At 49.7% G+C, this 11,936-nt stretch overlaps 1 protein-coding gene across 1 annotated transcript in view; it reads left to right on the top strand.

Moving 5' to 3' along the window:
• The first annotated feature begins 7,594 nt into the window (after window positions 1-7,594).
• SEC14L4 (SEC14 like lipid binding 4) overlaps window positions 7,595-11,936 on the top strand; it is a 13,700-nt gene continuing 9,358 nt past the window's right edge. The window contains exons 1-2 of the mRNA XM_008710614.2: window positions 7,595-7,764; window positions 10,566-10,641. Coding sequence (XP_008708836.1) covers window positions 7,711-7,764; window positions 10,566-10,641 — 130 coding nt within the window. The 5' untranslated portion in view covers window positions 7,595-7,710. The remainder of the gene's footprint in view (window positions 7,765-10,565; window positions 10,642-11,936) is intronic.

The following is an 11,936-nucleotide window of genomic DNA, read 5'->3' as shown; positions in this document are numbered from 1 at the left end:
ACTTTAAGTCTGGTTGAAGTAACGAGTCAAGTTCATAGTTAATTTGGTCTTGCTTTAATCACCTTGGGAGAAAACCCCAGGTTCCGTGACCCCCCGTCAGTTAATTGGCCCGTAACTCAGAACTGTAATACCAAGAAATATCTGTGAACATTTTACATTCAAGTTACAAGTCCAGCAAAATAATGAAAGACTAATATTGAAACTCAGCCTAGATGTCAAAGTATAGAGTTGGAAGCCCGTGTTTATACTATAGGAAGGTATGAAAGCAAGTATAGAAATAACCAATAAACAAATTAAGTTCTAGTGGCATGTTTAGGAACAAGCCTTAGTATAATTGTAGTAATTTGGGGAATCGGTGGATTTCTGCCTTTGCTGTTCAAAGGAATTTGAAGTGCTCAAAACTCTCCATTGGAATGAATTTGTCATTTCCAGGTAGAGTAACTCCCACAGACCACGCACTGGGCAACAATCAGCCCTTCGTATTCCCCAAGCAAGTTTGCCGACAGGGCCATGGTCTGGGACAGAGGTGAGGCTCTGATGTGTCCCTGATCACTGTTTGCTCCTCTCCTTCCTCTCCTACATCCACCATGAATTTAGGCAACAGCCTTCTGACCAGTTTCCTGTTCTGAACATCTGCAGTCTAGGTCATTCTTCACCCCCGGCCCATGGTTATATTCCTGGCACTGGGAGAATCAGAGGGGTTTCTGCCTCTAAAACTTTCAAAGACTCCCCACCAATGACAGGGCATGGCCCCAAGTCCCCAGCAAGGCCTGAAGTGCTTTCATGACCTGACCTCAATCTTTTTGAGGCCCCTGCCCTCACAGCCCCTCTCTCCTCTCTCCCTCTATGAGTTTCTTCGGGTGGTCGCCTCTACCTAGAATAGTCTTCTCTTGTTCCCACCTTAGAGGCCCAGCTCAAAGACCATCTCCTCTGGGGGACATCCTAGGACCCCGCTAGTGCAGTGTTCTTGCTTATACCTTTATTAAAACACTCTATCTTCAGGGAGCCAAGACAGGTGGTGGTTAAAGATCCAGGCCTTGGATATGGACAAATAAGTGTTCAAACCCTAGTTCTGGGTCTTGCCAGCCTCTCAGTTGCTGCACGTGTAAATGAGCACACTGGTACAATGGTGAGCACAACAAATATGGCCTGTGCCTTCATGGGGCTGACAGTTAAGGGGGTGAGCCAAATAATCTAATGAACAAAGCAATGTCTAATGAGATTAATACTCTGGAATAGAGGAGCAGGGTTCTGTTTGAACATTTAACTGGGGAGTCAGAGGAGTTGAGGCAGCACTCAAGAGGCGGTGAAGAAGGAGGTAAAGTAAGATGTTCAAGTCAGAGCGAGTAGCATGTGCAAAGGCCCTGTGGTAGGAGAGAACATCAAGGGGAGAGAGATTGCTCTCTATACTCCCTACCTGCTGTTCTGCAGCTTGGCTTTTGTAGAGGAAGAAAGATAGACATTTACTTATGGCCCCAGACTCCTAACCATGTTTTTTCGTAGCCCTACGTCTTTAGGGTAGTTGGTCAGGCTCCCACTGCCCACCCTTCTTTCTCTCTCAGGCCCTTGTGCCACCTCCCTTCCTAGAGTTAGAGAGCAGAGGGGATGCGGCCACACCCTGCCCCACCTTTTCCTGAGGTCACCCTGAGTGGGTAGTGGGAACCAACAAACCCTCCCCCAGCTTCCCGAAAGCCTAATTTCCACGTCCCAGGCAGGCTCAGGCATGAGGCCACACCTGCCCTGGGCATCTATGTCAGGTAGACACTGCCTCCAACCCCTGCACCTAGGGTAACCCAAGCGCCATCCTACATATCTGGAAGGACGTCCAGTAGCATTTGTCCAGCTAAGACGTCTGCAAGATGGGACTAAATTAGCCATGATGTGGAGGGAGAGCAGGCAGGGGCCCCTGCAAAGACTGATCCCACTCCAACAATGGAGATGCCATTCACCCCCACAGAACTTCCTTCAGTTGGCAGGCTACAGGCTTGAATTAGGACGGTAATCAGGCCACCTATGGCCACCGAGAGATGCCTGGAGTTTCCCGAGCACCCAGAAGGTGGGAGGGAGAGGCAGTGCCGTGAGTGGGCAGGAGGTGTGGGGTTAAGGTTACATACCATGACGACACCATCACTGTAGTTCAGCTTCTCAGCCGTGGCTTGGGGGGACCAAGGGAATGAGCTCAGGAAGGTGGGGATAGACAGGCCCACCACGGAAGAGGGGACTTGTCTGTCCCTCCAGGCGCCGGTGCCCAGATGCTTAGACTGAAAGTCCTCCACACCCAGCCAGTGGCTGATGTTTGGGGAGGTGGCATCACCCTACAGGTACAGAGGAAGGACATCTGCGCTGCATCAGCATGAAAGGACCTGCGGGGAGCATGGACGCAGGGAACTTGACAGGTAGAAGGATACCGCTTGGTGGGGAGTGCCTGGACCCGTACCAGCCTGTGAGGGTTCCGAGCCTGGCTTTGCTGCTTGCTGGCTCTGAGACCTCGGAGGCTCCTTGACCAGTTTCCTGGCCCTAAGCGGGGTAGTCATCGTGCCCATCTCAGAATGTGCCAGGAGGACTAAGTGAACGAACCCTGCCTCATCCAAGAAGGCAACAGCCAACCGCCTATGGTAGTTCGCTGGGACTGCCGTAACAAAGAGCCCCAGACCGAGTGGCTTACACAACAAAATGTAATCTCTCACAGTCCTGGACGCGAGGAGTCCAAGACCCAAGTACCGGCAGGCTTGGGTCCTTCTATGGCTGGGAGGGAGAAGCTGCTCTCCGCCTCTCCTCTGGCTTCTGATGGCTTACCAACAATCTTTGGCATTTCTTTGCTCTTGGAATCATCACCTCAATCTCTTTCTTCCCCCTCTCATGGTACTCTCCCTGTGGGCACGTCTGTATCCAAATTTCCCCTCTTCATAAGGACACCAGTCACTTTGGAATAGGGGCCCACCCTTTTCCAGCATGACTTCATCTGAACTAATTACATCCGCCATGACCGTTTCCGAGCAAGGCCACATTCTGAGATACCGGGGATTAGGGCTTCAACCTATGAATTTGGGAGGGGACACAATTCAACACAAAAAACTACCTGTGGCTCACTGAGCATTTGAAATGTGGCTAGCTGGGATTGAGATGAAAGACCACATCCTAAGCTGAAATCCTAAATCACACTGGATTTCAAAGACTTAGTACAGGGACGCCTGGGTGACTCAGTTGGTTAAGCATCTGCCTTTCGCTCAAGTCATGATCCCAGGGTCCTGGGATCGAGCCCTGGGGAGCCTGCTTCTTCCTCTCCCTCTGCTGACTGCTCCCCCTGCTTGTGCTCTCTCTCTCTGGCAAATAAGTACATAAAATCTTTTAAAAAAACAACAACAAAGATTCAGTCCAAAAATAGAATGCAATATATCTCACTATCAATTTTTAATGAGATAATTAATTTATCTCATTTATTAATCATATCAGTTATGTGTCAAGATGATAATATTTTGGATAACCTGTGCTAAAAAAGCATAATTAAAATTCGATTTTTAAAAATGCGGTTGCTAATACAAATGGCTAACAGACACATGAAAAAATGTTCAAAATCATTAGCTATCAAGGAAATTCAAATCAAAGCCACACTGAGATACCACCTTACGCCAGTTAGAATGGCAAAAATAGACAAGACAAGAGACAACAATTGTTGGAGAGGATGTGGAGAAAGGGGATCCCTCCTACATTGCTGGTGGGAATGCAAGTTGGTACAGCCACTCTGGAAAACAGTGTGGAGGTCCCTTAAAAAGTTAAAAATTGAGCTACCCTATGATCCAGCCATTGCACTACTGGGTGTTTACCCCAAAGATGCAGACGTAGTGAAGAGAAGGGCCACATGCACCCCAATGTTCATAGCAGCAATGTCCACAATAGCTAAACCGTGGAAGGAGCCGAGATGCCCTTCAACAGATGACTGGATTAAGAAGTTGTGGTCCATATATACAATGGAATATTACTCAGCTATTGAATTAGGACAGCAAGCTGGCCACCTATGGCTACCGAGAGATGCCTGGAGTTTCCCGAGCACCCAGAAGGTGGGAGGGAGAGGCAGTGCCGTGAGTGGGCAGGAGGTGTGGGGTTCTCACATTTGCTGCAACATGGATGGCACTGGAGGAGATAATGCTAAGTGAAATAAGTCAAGCAGAGAAAGACAACTATCATATGATTTCTCTCATCTATGGAACATAAGAACTAGGGTGATCGGTAGGGGAAGAAAGGGATAAAGAAAGGGGGGGTAATCAGAAGGGGGAATGAAGCATGAGAGACTATGGACTATGAGAAACAAACTGAGGGCCTCAGAGGGGAGGGGGGTGGGGGAATGGGATAGGCTGGTGATGGGTAGTAAGGAGGGCACGTATTGCATGGTGCACTGGGTGTTATACACAACTAATGAATCATCGAGCCTTACATCGGAAACCGGGGATGTACTGTATGGTGACTAACATAATGTAATAAAAAATCATTTAAAAAAATAGGCAAAGGAAAAAAAAATGCGGTTGCTAGAGAATTTCGAGTTACCTATGTGGCTCCCATTATTTCCCTCTTGGACCGTACTGAACTAATATTTACAAAGCCCTTAGAACGGGGCCTGGCCCGTGGAAAATACCTGTAAGGACTTGATAAACAAAGCCTTCTCTTTGGAGGTGACTCGTTACTTGTGGCATTTTAAAAATATGACTTTTCCCACTTCTCGGAGATTGGGAAAAGTTGGGAGCACATTTCTTGCCTGGCCCTTCTTTAATTGTGTGGATTTCATTTTATATTCTGGGAGCGTATGCCATATATAATGTGGTCTCATCTTTTCCAAATTGTTTCGTGGTATTTTTTCCGTGTGGTTATAAATTCTTCATCAACCACATTAAACACCGCGGCTTCCTGAGAAATTGTTTCCAATCTTCCTATTAACAATGCACGCCGCAACTTTAAGCTGAAAATCCTTTCTGTTAGGATAAAAAAAAAAAGATTTATTTATTTTTAGAGAGAGAGAGCGTGAGTGAGCAAGGGGAGGGGCAGAGGGAGAGGGAGAGAGAATCCCAAGCCAATTCGGAGCTATCCTGGGAGCCCAACACGGGGCCGGGGGAGGGGGGGTGGGTGGCGGGGGTGGGGGGGGAAGGTTTCTCATTGATTGTATACAAATTTCTTTGATGACCTCAAGGTTGAGCATTTATCCACTAGATTATTCCCCTGTGCATTTTCTCTTCTGATAATTAGTGTTTTGAGTCCTTTGTCCATTTCTTAGTGCCTTAGTATTTTTCAAATTAACGTACATGCATTCTTTAAAAAGATATCAATTTTGTACATTTTATTTTTTACAAATTCACATTAGCAACTGCTTACTTAATTGTGTGTCTTGTTTAACAGATTTTTGTATTTTTATGTAGTCAAATCAATTCATTGTCCCCTTTGTGGCTTCTGTCATCGTTTTCAAGCAAAGACATGCCCTTCCAGAGTCATGGTAAGGGTCAGTTTCACTTTCTTTTAGCTTTTTACAGTTTTTTAAAATTAAGATTTTAAATCCCTCTAGGACAGTGCTGTCCAAACAAAATCCAATGCAAGTCACAAATGTGAGCCACATATGCAATTTAAAATTTTCTGGTAGCCACATTTTTTAAAAATAAAAAGAATAGAGCACAGCGGATTTTTAGTGAAAAGAGTAGAACTATTCTGTATGATATCACAGTGGTGAATATATGTCACTCCATATTTGTCCAAACCCATAGAAGGTGCTACCAGAAGTGAACCCTAATGTAAGCTATGGACTGTGGGTGATAATGACATGTCAGTGTAGGCTTCATCAGTTGTAACAAACGTCCCGCTCTGGTGGAGGATGGCTGTTGTGGGGAGGCTGTGTGTGAGGTGGGGGAACAAGGTATGTGAGACCTCTCTATACTTTCTGCTCAATTTTGCTGTGACTCTAAAACTGCCCTAAAAAATAAAACTTATTCATTAAAAAAAAAATTCTAAAGTTGGGACACCTGGGTGGCTCAGCTGGTAAGCAACTGCCTTCGGCTCAGGTCATGATCCTGGGGTCCTGGAATCAAGTCCCACATCAGGCTTCTTGCTCAGTGGGGAGCCTGCTTCTCCCTCTCCCTCTGCCTGCCGCTCCCCCTGCTTGTGCTCTCTCTCTGTCAAATAAATAAAACCTTTTTAAAAAGATTTTATTTATTTATTTGAGAGCAAGCTAGAGAGAGAGAGAGAGCAGGAGAGCGAGAGAGCAGGGAGCCTGACTCTGGGCTCGATCCCAGGACACCAGGATCATGACCTGAGCTGAAGGCTTAATCAACTTAGCCACACAGGCGCTCCAAAATTTTTAACAGATAAATAATTAAATAAATAAATAAAATTCTAAAGTATAAAAAAAGTAAAAAAGAAACAGATGAAATCAATTTTAATCGTATATCTTATTTATCCCACTATATCAAAAAATTACTACAACGTGTAATCAATACAAGAAATTAATGAATGAAGTATTTCATTTGGGGGTATCATGTCTTCGAAATTTGGCTTGTGTTTTACACTTAGAGCACATCTCTGTTGGTGTTAGTGACAAGCCGCAGTCCCAATACTCAACAGCCACATGTGGTGCGTGGCCACCTGGTTGGTCTGCACAGGTCTGGAATTTGGTTCGACCCAGAGGGAGGGGCAGAGAGGGGAAATGTTCTGATGGCCTGATTTATCTCCCTCTTCACCTTCACCTTCCACCTACTCCTCTCTTGAGAATTCCTGCCCGGCCAACCTGTGTTTTCTCACCTTTCTCAGTGACCTCTGCCTAGTTCCTGGATGCCATCCTGGCCACCTGTGCAGCTGCCCACCACCCGTGGCCTCCTGACCCCACCCAGGGCTTCCAGGGACTTTGCCACCTCCCATTCCCCCTCCTTCAGGCTGTAGAGCCCACCCAGGGGCTCACCAGGGGGGCCACCCCACAATTACCACCTCTGTAGCTCCCTGCTCTGGTCAAAGTGTAGATAGTAATAGCAATTACGACACAATATTCCTAACATCGCACACTGACTATGTGTGGAATGCCAGGCTAACCCATGGCGGACCATCTTATCTAACCGTGCAGACCATCTTATCTAACCGTCCTGACCATCTCAGGGCTGGAACCATTTTGCCTATAAAGGCTTCTATCAGCCAGTGAGCACCGACCGGGGGCCCAGCCTGTGGTCAAGGCCAGGGGAGGGAGGTTGGGGTCCCTTGGGCCGAAACTCCTGGGGATCACCTAGAGTGTTGAGCCGGGTTTATGAAAAGTTCCTCCATTTTGCTGGGAAAGAGGATCTAGGTGTGTTCCCCAGAACTTGCCCACATCTCCTTTATGCCCCTGTCCCTTCCCCTACCCCACAGGAACCTGTAGGAGCCCCTGGGATGAGGAAGCCTGGAGGTAGCAGCGCCTGCTGCCCTCCCCTCGAGTCCGCACTCCGGGACCCCTGGGGGGCGGGTAGCCTCCCTGCCCCTGGTAGGGTGCGTCTTGCGCTGCTCCCCGCCCCCTTCCGCTGTCGCTGGCAAAACACCCCGAGGGGAGGGAGAACCCGGTAGAGCAGGGCAGGGCTAGCAGGGCTGGCACTCTCTCGTTGGGGCGGGGCCCACATCTGCTGGCCGGACAAACCAGGCAGCTGCGAGGCCAGGCGGCTGGCGGGCAGACTCCTGGCACACCTGCGCCCTGTGACCCCTGCGCCCGAGGGCACCATGAGTGGCCGAGTCGGGGACCTGAGCCCCCAGCAGCAGGAGGCGCTGGCCAGGGTGAGGGGCTTCTTGGGTGGGGAGGCTTGGGGAGGGAAGGAGCTGCCTGACACTGCCCGCCCGGACTGGAACCCCTATTGTTTGGATGGAAAAGGGACCCTTGAGGGCGTCTCTGTCCAGGTGGCCCACCCCTGGGCACAGTGGCTGAGGCAGACGTATATACGGGACACCGGACTTGAGCCCTTCTCTGGGCTCCGTTGGGGCCACATCCAGCTTTCCACTCCTGCCCCCTCGGGACCATGGAGCCCTGGCTCTTGTCCCCTGGCTGGGGGGGTAGGGCGGTGCTGCCATCCCTCTGGGCAGCCTTGGGCAGACAGACTAGCAGGTCTCCTGCTCTGATTGGGACATTTGTTTGTTTGGCTTCTCTTTGTGGTTTTCGGACTCCCCCAGGGCCCAAGCCTTCTCCCTGTTGTCAATGTTTCCATTAAAGGGGAACGGAGTGGGTTCGGTGATTTCAACAGTCCTTCCCGCTGCAGCTGAGAGTGTCGCGCCCTGGGGAAGGAGGAGCGTATCCAGGTCTTAGGTGCCACAGCATTAATTTGATTTGGAGACAGACGGCAGGGCCTGGAAACTGACTTCGGGTTAGGAGAGGGAGGGGACGGCCCTGGCTCACACTTCGGGCCCACGAAGGGCGGGCTTCGGACTTGCGGAGAATGGTTTCTTTTGTGGCTCCTACTCTGGGGAGGGTCCTGTTGAAGGAGGGGGACACTGGATGAATTCTTAGTGAAGGAGAGAAGGGTCCCAGGTGGAGAGTGGGGGGCTCTGGATGAATTCACAGGTTTAGGAGTTTCCAGAAGCAGAGAGCCCTGAGCTGAAGGAGGGATCCCCAAGTGAAGGAGGAAAAGAAGTCCCCTGGTTAGCCTTCTCCCTCCCCACTGGCAAAGGCCTCAGGCTCATGGGAAGGGCTGGACACCTGGCCTTTGGGGGTGAATTATGATGGAGATGCTTGTGGGTCAAAGAGCTTTAAACAATGTAAAAGAGTTTATTCTTATTTTTTCCCCATTATTTAAAAGAAATGAATGTTAGTTGTTTTAAAAATGAGGGAGAAAGAGGAAAGTAAGAAAAAGAAGAAGTCACCCATGGTCCCAGAGGTCTAGACAACCATGCCTAGGAGCATGTCCTTCCAGGTTTTTCCTAAGCCTACTTTCGACCACCTGTGGTCACGCAGCCAGAGCCTGCTTTCTCCATATGGCATCATTGGTAAGGTAGTTTCTCCTTTGAGTTACTCCAGACCCTTCCCAGCGCCTGCTTAGTGGTTTTCCCTTTTATTTGATGTGCATTCCAAGGATGGGGTGGCTTTGGGACTGGAAGATGGGGACTCTTCCTGGCCTGGTAGCTTCCTCACTCTGTCCCTTGGAAAGACCCTCCACCACTTCAGCCTCTCTTCCTTCCTCCATGAAGCAGGGGTGTGACCTTTGCTCCTCCTGAGTTCAAGGAGGGGACTCTGGTAATCTGGAGGGGCTGAAGGGTGCACAGTTATTGTTCCTCGGTTATTGTTACGACGTCACTCCCCCTAAAAAACTTAGGAGCTCAGAGGCTGCACCCGATGGGAACTGCGGGTGGCGATAGCTGGTGCTCTTCTTACGTTACTTGTGAACACTGGCGAGGTTTCATCTGATTATTTGTTTTTCATTATGTGAGCAATACATGAACACATTCTTATTTTGTTTTTAAAATTTTTTTTGAAGATTTGATTTATGTGAGAGAGAGAGAGAGAGCACGAGCAGGGGGAGGGAGGGAGAGGGAGGGGGAGAAGAAGACTCCCTGCTGAGTCGGGAGCCCAAGGACCTGGGGCTCCATCCCAGGACCCTGAGATCATGACCTGAGCCAAAGGCAGACACTCAACTGACTGAGCCACCCAGATGCCCCGAACACATTATTATTTTAAACATCAATCTTAAAGCTAAAAGGAGGTTTGGTGGAGGGCTGTCAAGATAGCTTCCTATGGCTTTGCTACCACGGACTTCTAATCCTAAAGTCCCATTCGCAGGTTCCCCTGCAAACCCGCCCCTCCAGGGCTTGCCTTCGGCTCCCTTAGTCCCCATGGAAGTGAGGCTTCCTCTCTGTCCCAGACCTGAGCTCCAGTCCCATACCCAACTTTCAGCAGCTTCCCCAAACTCCACCAGGAGGCAGAAGCCCCTGTCAGGAGGCAGGCCCCTCTCTTTCCCCAGTCTCGATGGGGTCTGCTGAGGCATCCCTGGCTTCTCTTGCCGTTCCTTGCTGTTGACCTCTGCCTGGGGCTGTTTCCACGAAAGCTCCACTGTCCAGAGCTCCGGGCAGTCCACGTTTGCAGAGTGCCCACATTTTTCTGACACCTGCTGCAAGCCAGGACTGCCGCTAAGTGCTTTACCAGTACACACTCCTGTGATTGGCACAAGTTCACCTTTCTCCCCACTGCACAGATGAGGAAACAGGCTCAGAGTGGTTAAGTAACTTGCTTCCAAATCTAGACCCTCAAGACGCAGTATCAAGGGCGGGGTTCCTAAATTGTTCTCACTTGCCTGCGGCCGCTTCACAGGGATTTTTGTCAAAATAGGGAAGGCAGGGCCCCACCTCAGGCCTATAGAATGAGGATCTTGGGGAGGCAGAGAACCCCCAAAGTTTGAGAAGGACCCAACTCTTCCTGTCATGGTGGGCTGAGGGGTGCTCCTTTCCCAGGTAGCTGAAAGGTCCAGGCAGCTGTTGCTACCTCTGTGGTCCCCACCCTGCAGAGCCCCTGGGCAGGACTGACTGACAGACTGAGTTTGGGAAGGGTCGGGGTGGGGCTGGGAGCCCCTTTGACCATTGTATCGCCCCCTCAGTTCCGGGACAACCTCCAGGACCTGCTGCCCGCTCTGCCCAATGCTGACGAGTACTTCCTTCTGCGCTGGCTCCGAGGTGAGGCTGGCAGGGTCTGGGGCAGAGACGGAGAGAGGGAAGAAGGGTTTCAGGAAAGTGGGTGGGACTTTGGGAGACAACGCTACGGAGTGGAGAACATAGGCTCTGGAATCACCCTGCTTTGGGCTGGAATCTGAGCTCCCCTCCAAATCAGCCTGGCACAAAAACCCCATCGAGCCTCAGTTTCTTCATCTGTAAAGTGGGATGAGGCCACCTCCCCAAGGATTGCTGTGAGCGTTGAATGAGAGGGTATAGTACCTGGCTCTCGGTGGGCATGTGGTCGAGGTGAGGGTAGAGTTCACATCTGGGAAGTTCTCAGGATGACTGGCCTGGCCGGGCCTTGAGTCAGAGAGCCCTGAATATACTCTTCAGGTCTTGCCTGCATGTCTATCTCCAGCTCCTTGAAGGCAGGGCTGTGTTGTCCCCTGAGGGAACCTGGCCACCGAGCAGGTGCCCTCAAACACTTCCGGAAGTGGATGCGATTAAAGGTAGAGAAGGAATTTCTTCCAGGAATTGCCACAGGAGTGTGAAAGTAGAATAACAGAAACCTAGGGGGGAAATTCATTTCAATTCAACACACCCCATGGAATGGATTTTGAACTTGAACCAGGAGAGAAGTCAGAAGTCAGGCTGGAAAGTGCACACACGGTGTGGTGATAAAGCCAGCCTTGGAAGCCGGCAAACCTGGGAACCCCAGCTCCGCCATGTGCTAGCGGTGTGTCTCTGGCAATCACTCATTGTCTCTCAGCCTCACGCTTCTCTTCTGGGGTGTAGGCATAATACTGGTCCCCCACCTGCAAGAGGCTGCGAGTCAGACATGAGGTCATGGACCTGCACAGCGCCTACACAGGGGAAGCCCTCCCTTCTGTCCTGTTTGTTCTATTTGGTTACATTTTTTAATTATTATTTTCTACAAACTTTATTTTTTAGAATGGCTTTCAATTTACAGAGCATTGTGAAGATGGTACAGGACATTCCCACATATGCTGCACCCATGAACTTTTTCCATTCCTCTGCTGCATATGGTACAATTCATGAACCAACACTGATAACGTGATCATTAACTAATATCCCTACTTTGTTTAGATTGCCTCAGTTTTTCTGTCCCAGGATCCCATCCAGGATGCCAGATTACATTTAGTCATCATCTCCCTAGGCTCTCTTGACTGTGGCAGCTTCTATTCTGTTTTTTTTTTTTAAAGATTGATTGATGGATGGATTGATTTATCAGAGAGAGAGAACGAGCACAAGCAGAGCCGGCAGTGGAAGAAGCAGGCTTCCTGCTGAGCAAGGGG

This window comes from Ursus maritimus, unplaced genomic scaffold (genome assembly GCF_017311325.1).
Source record: "Ursus maritimus isolate PB19 unplaced genomic scaffold, ASM1731132v1 scaffold_33, whole genome shotgun sequence".
In the NCBI taxonomy this organism is placed as follows: Eukaryota; Metazoa; Chordata; class Mammalia; order Carnivora; family Ursidae; genus Ursus; species Ursus maritimus.
Note: the sequence above shows the minus strand (reverse complement) of the source record. Positions and strands in the feature narration are given on the sequence as shown.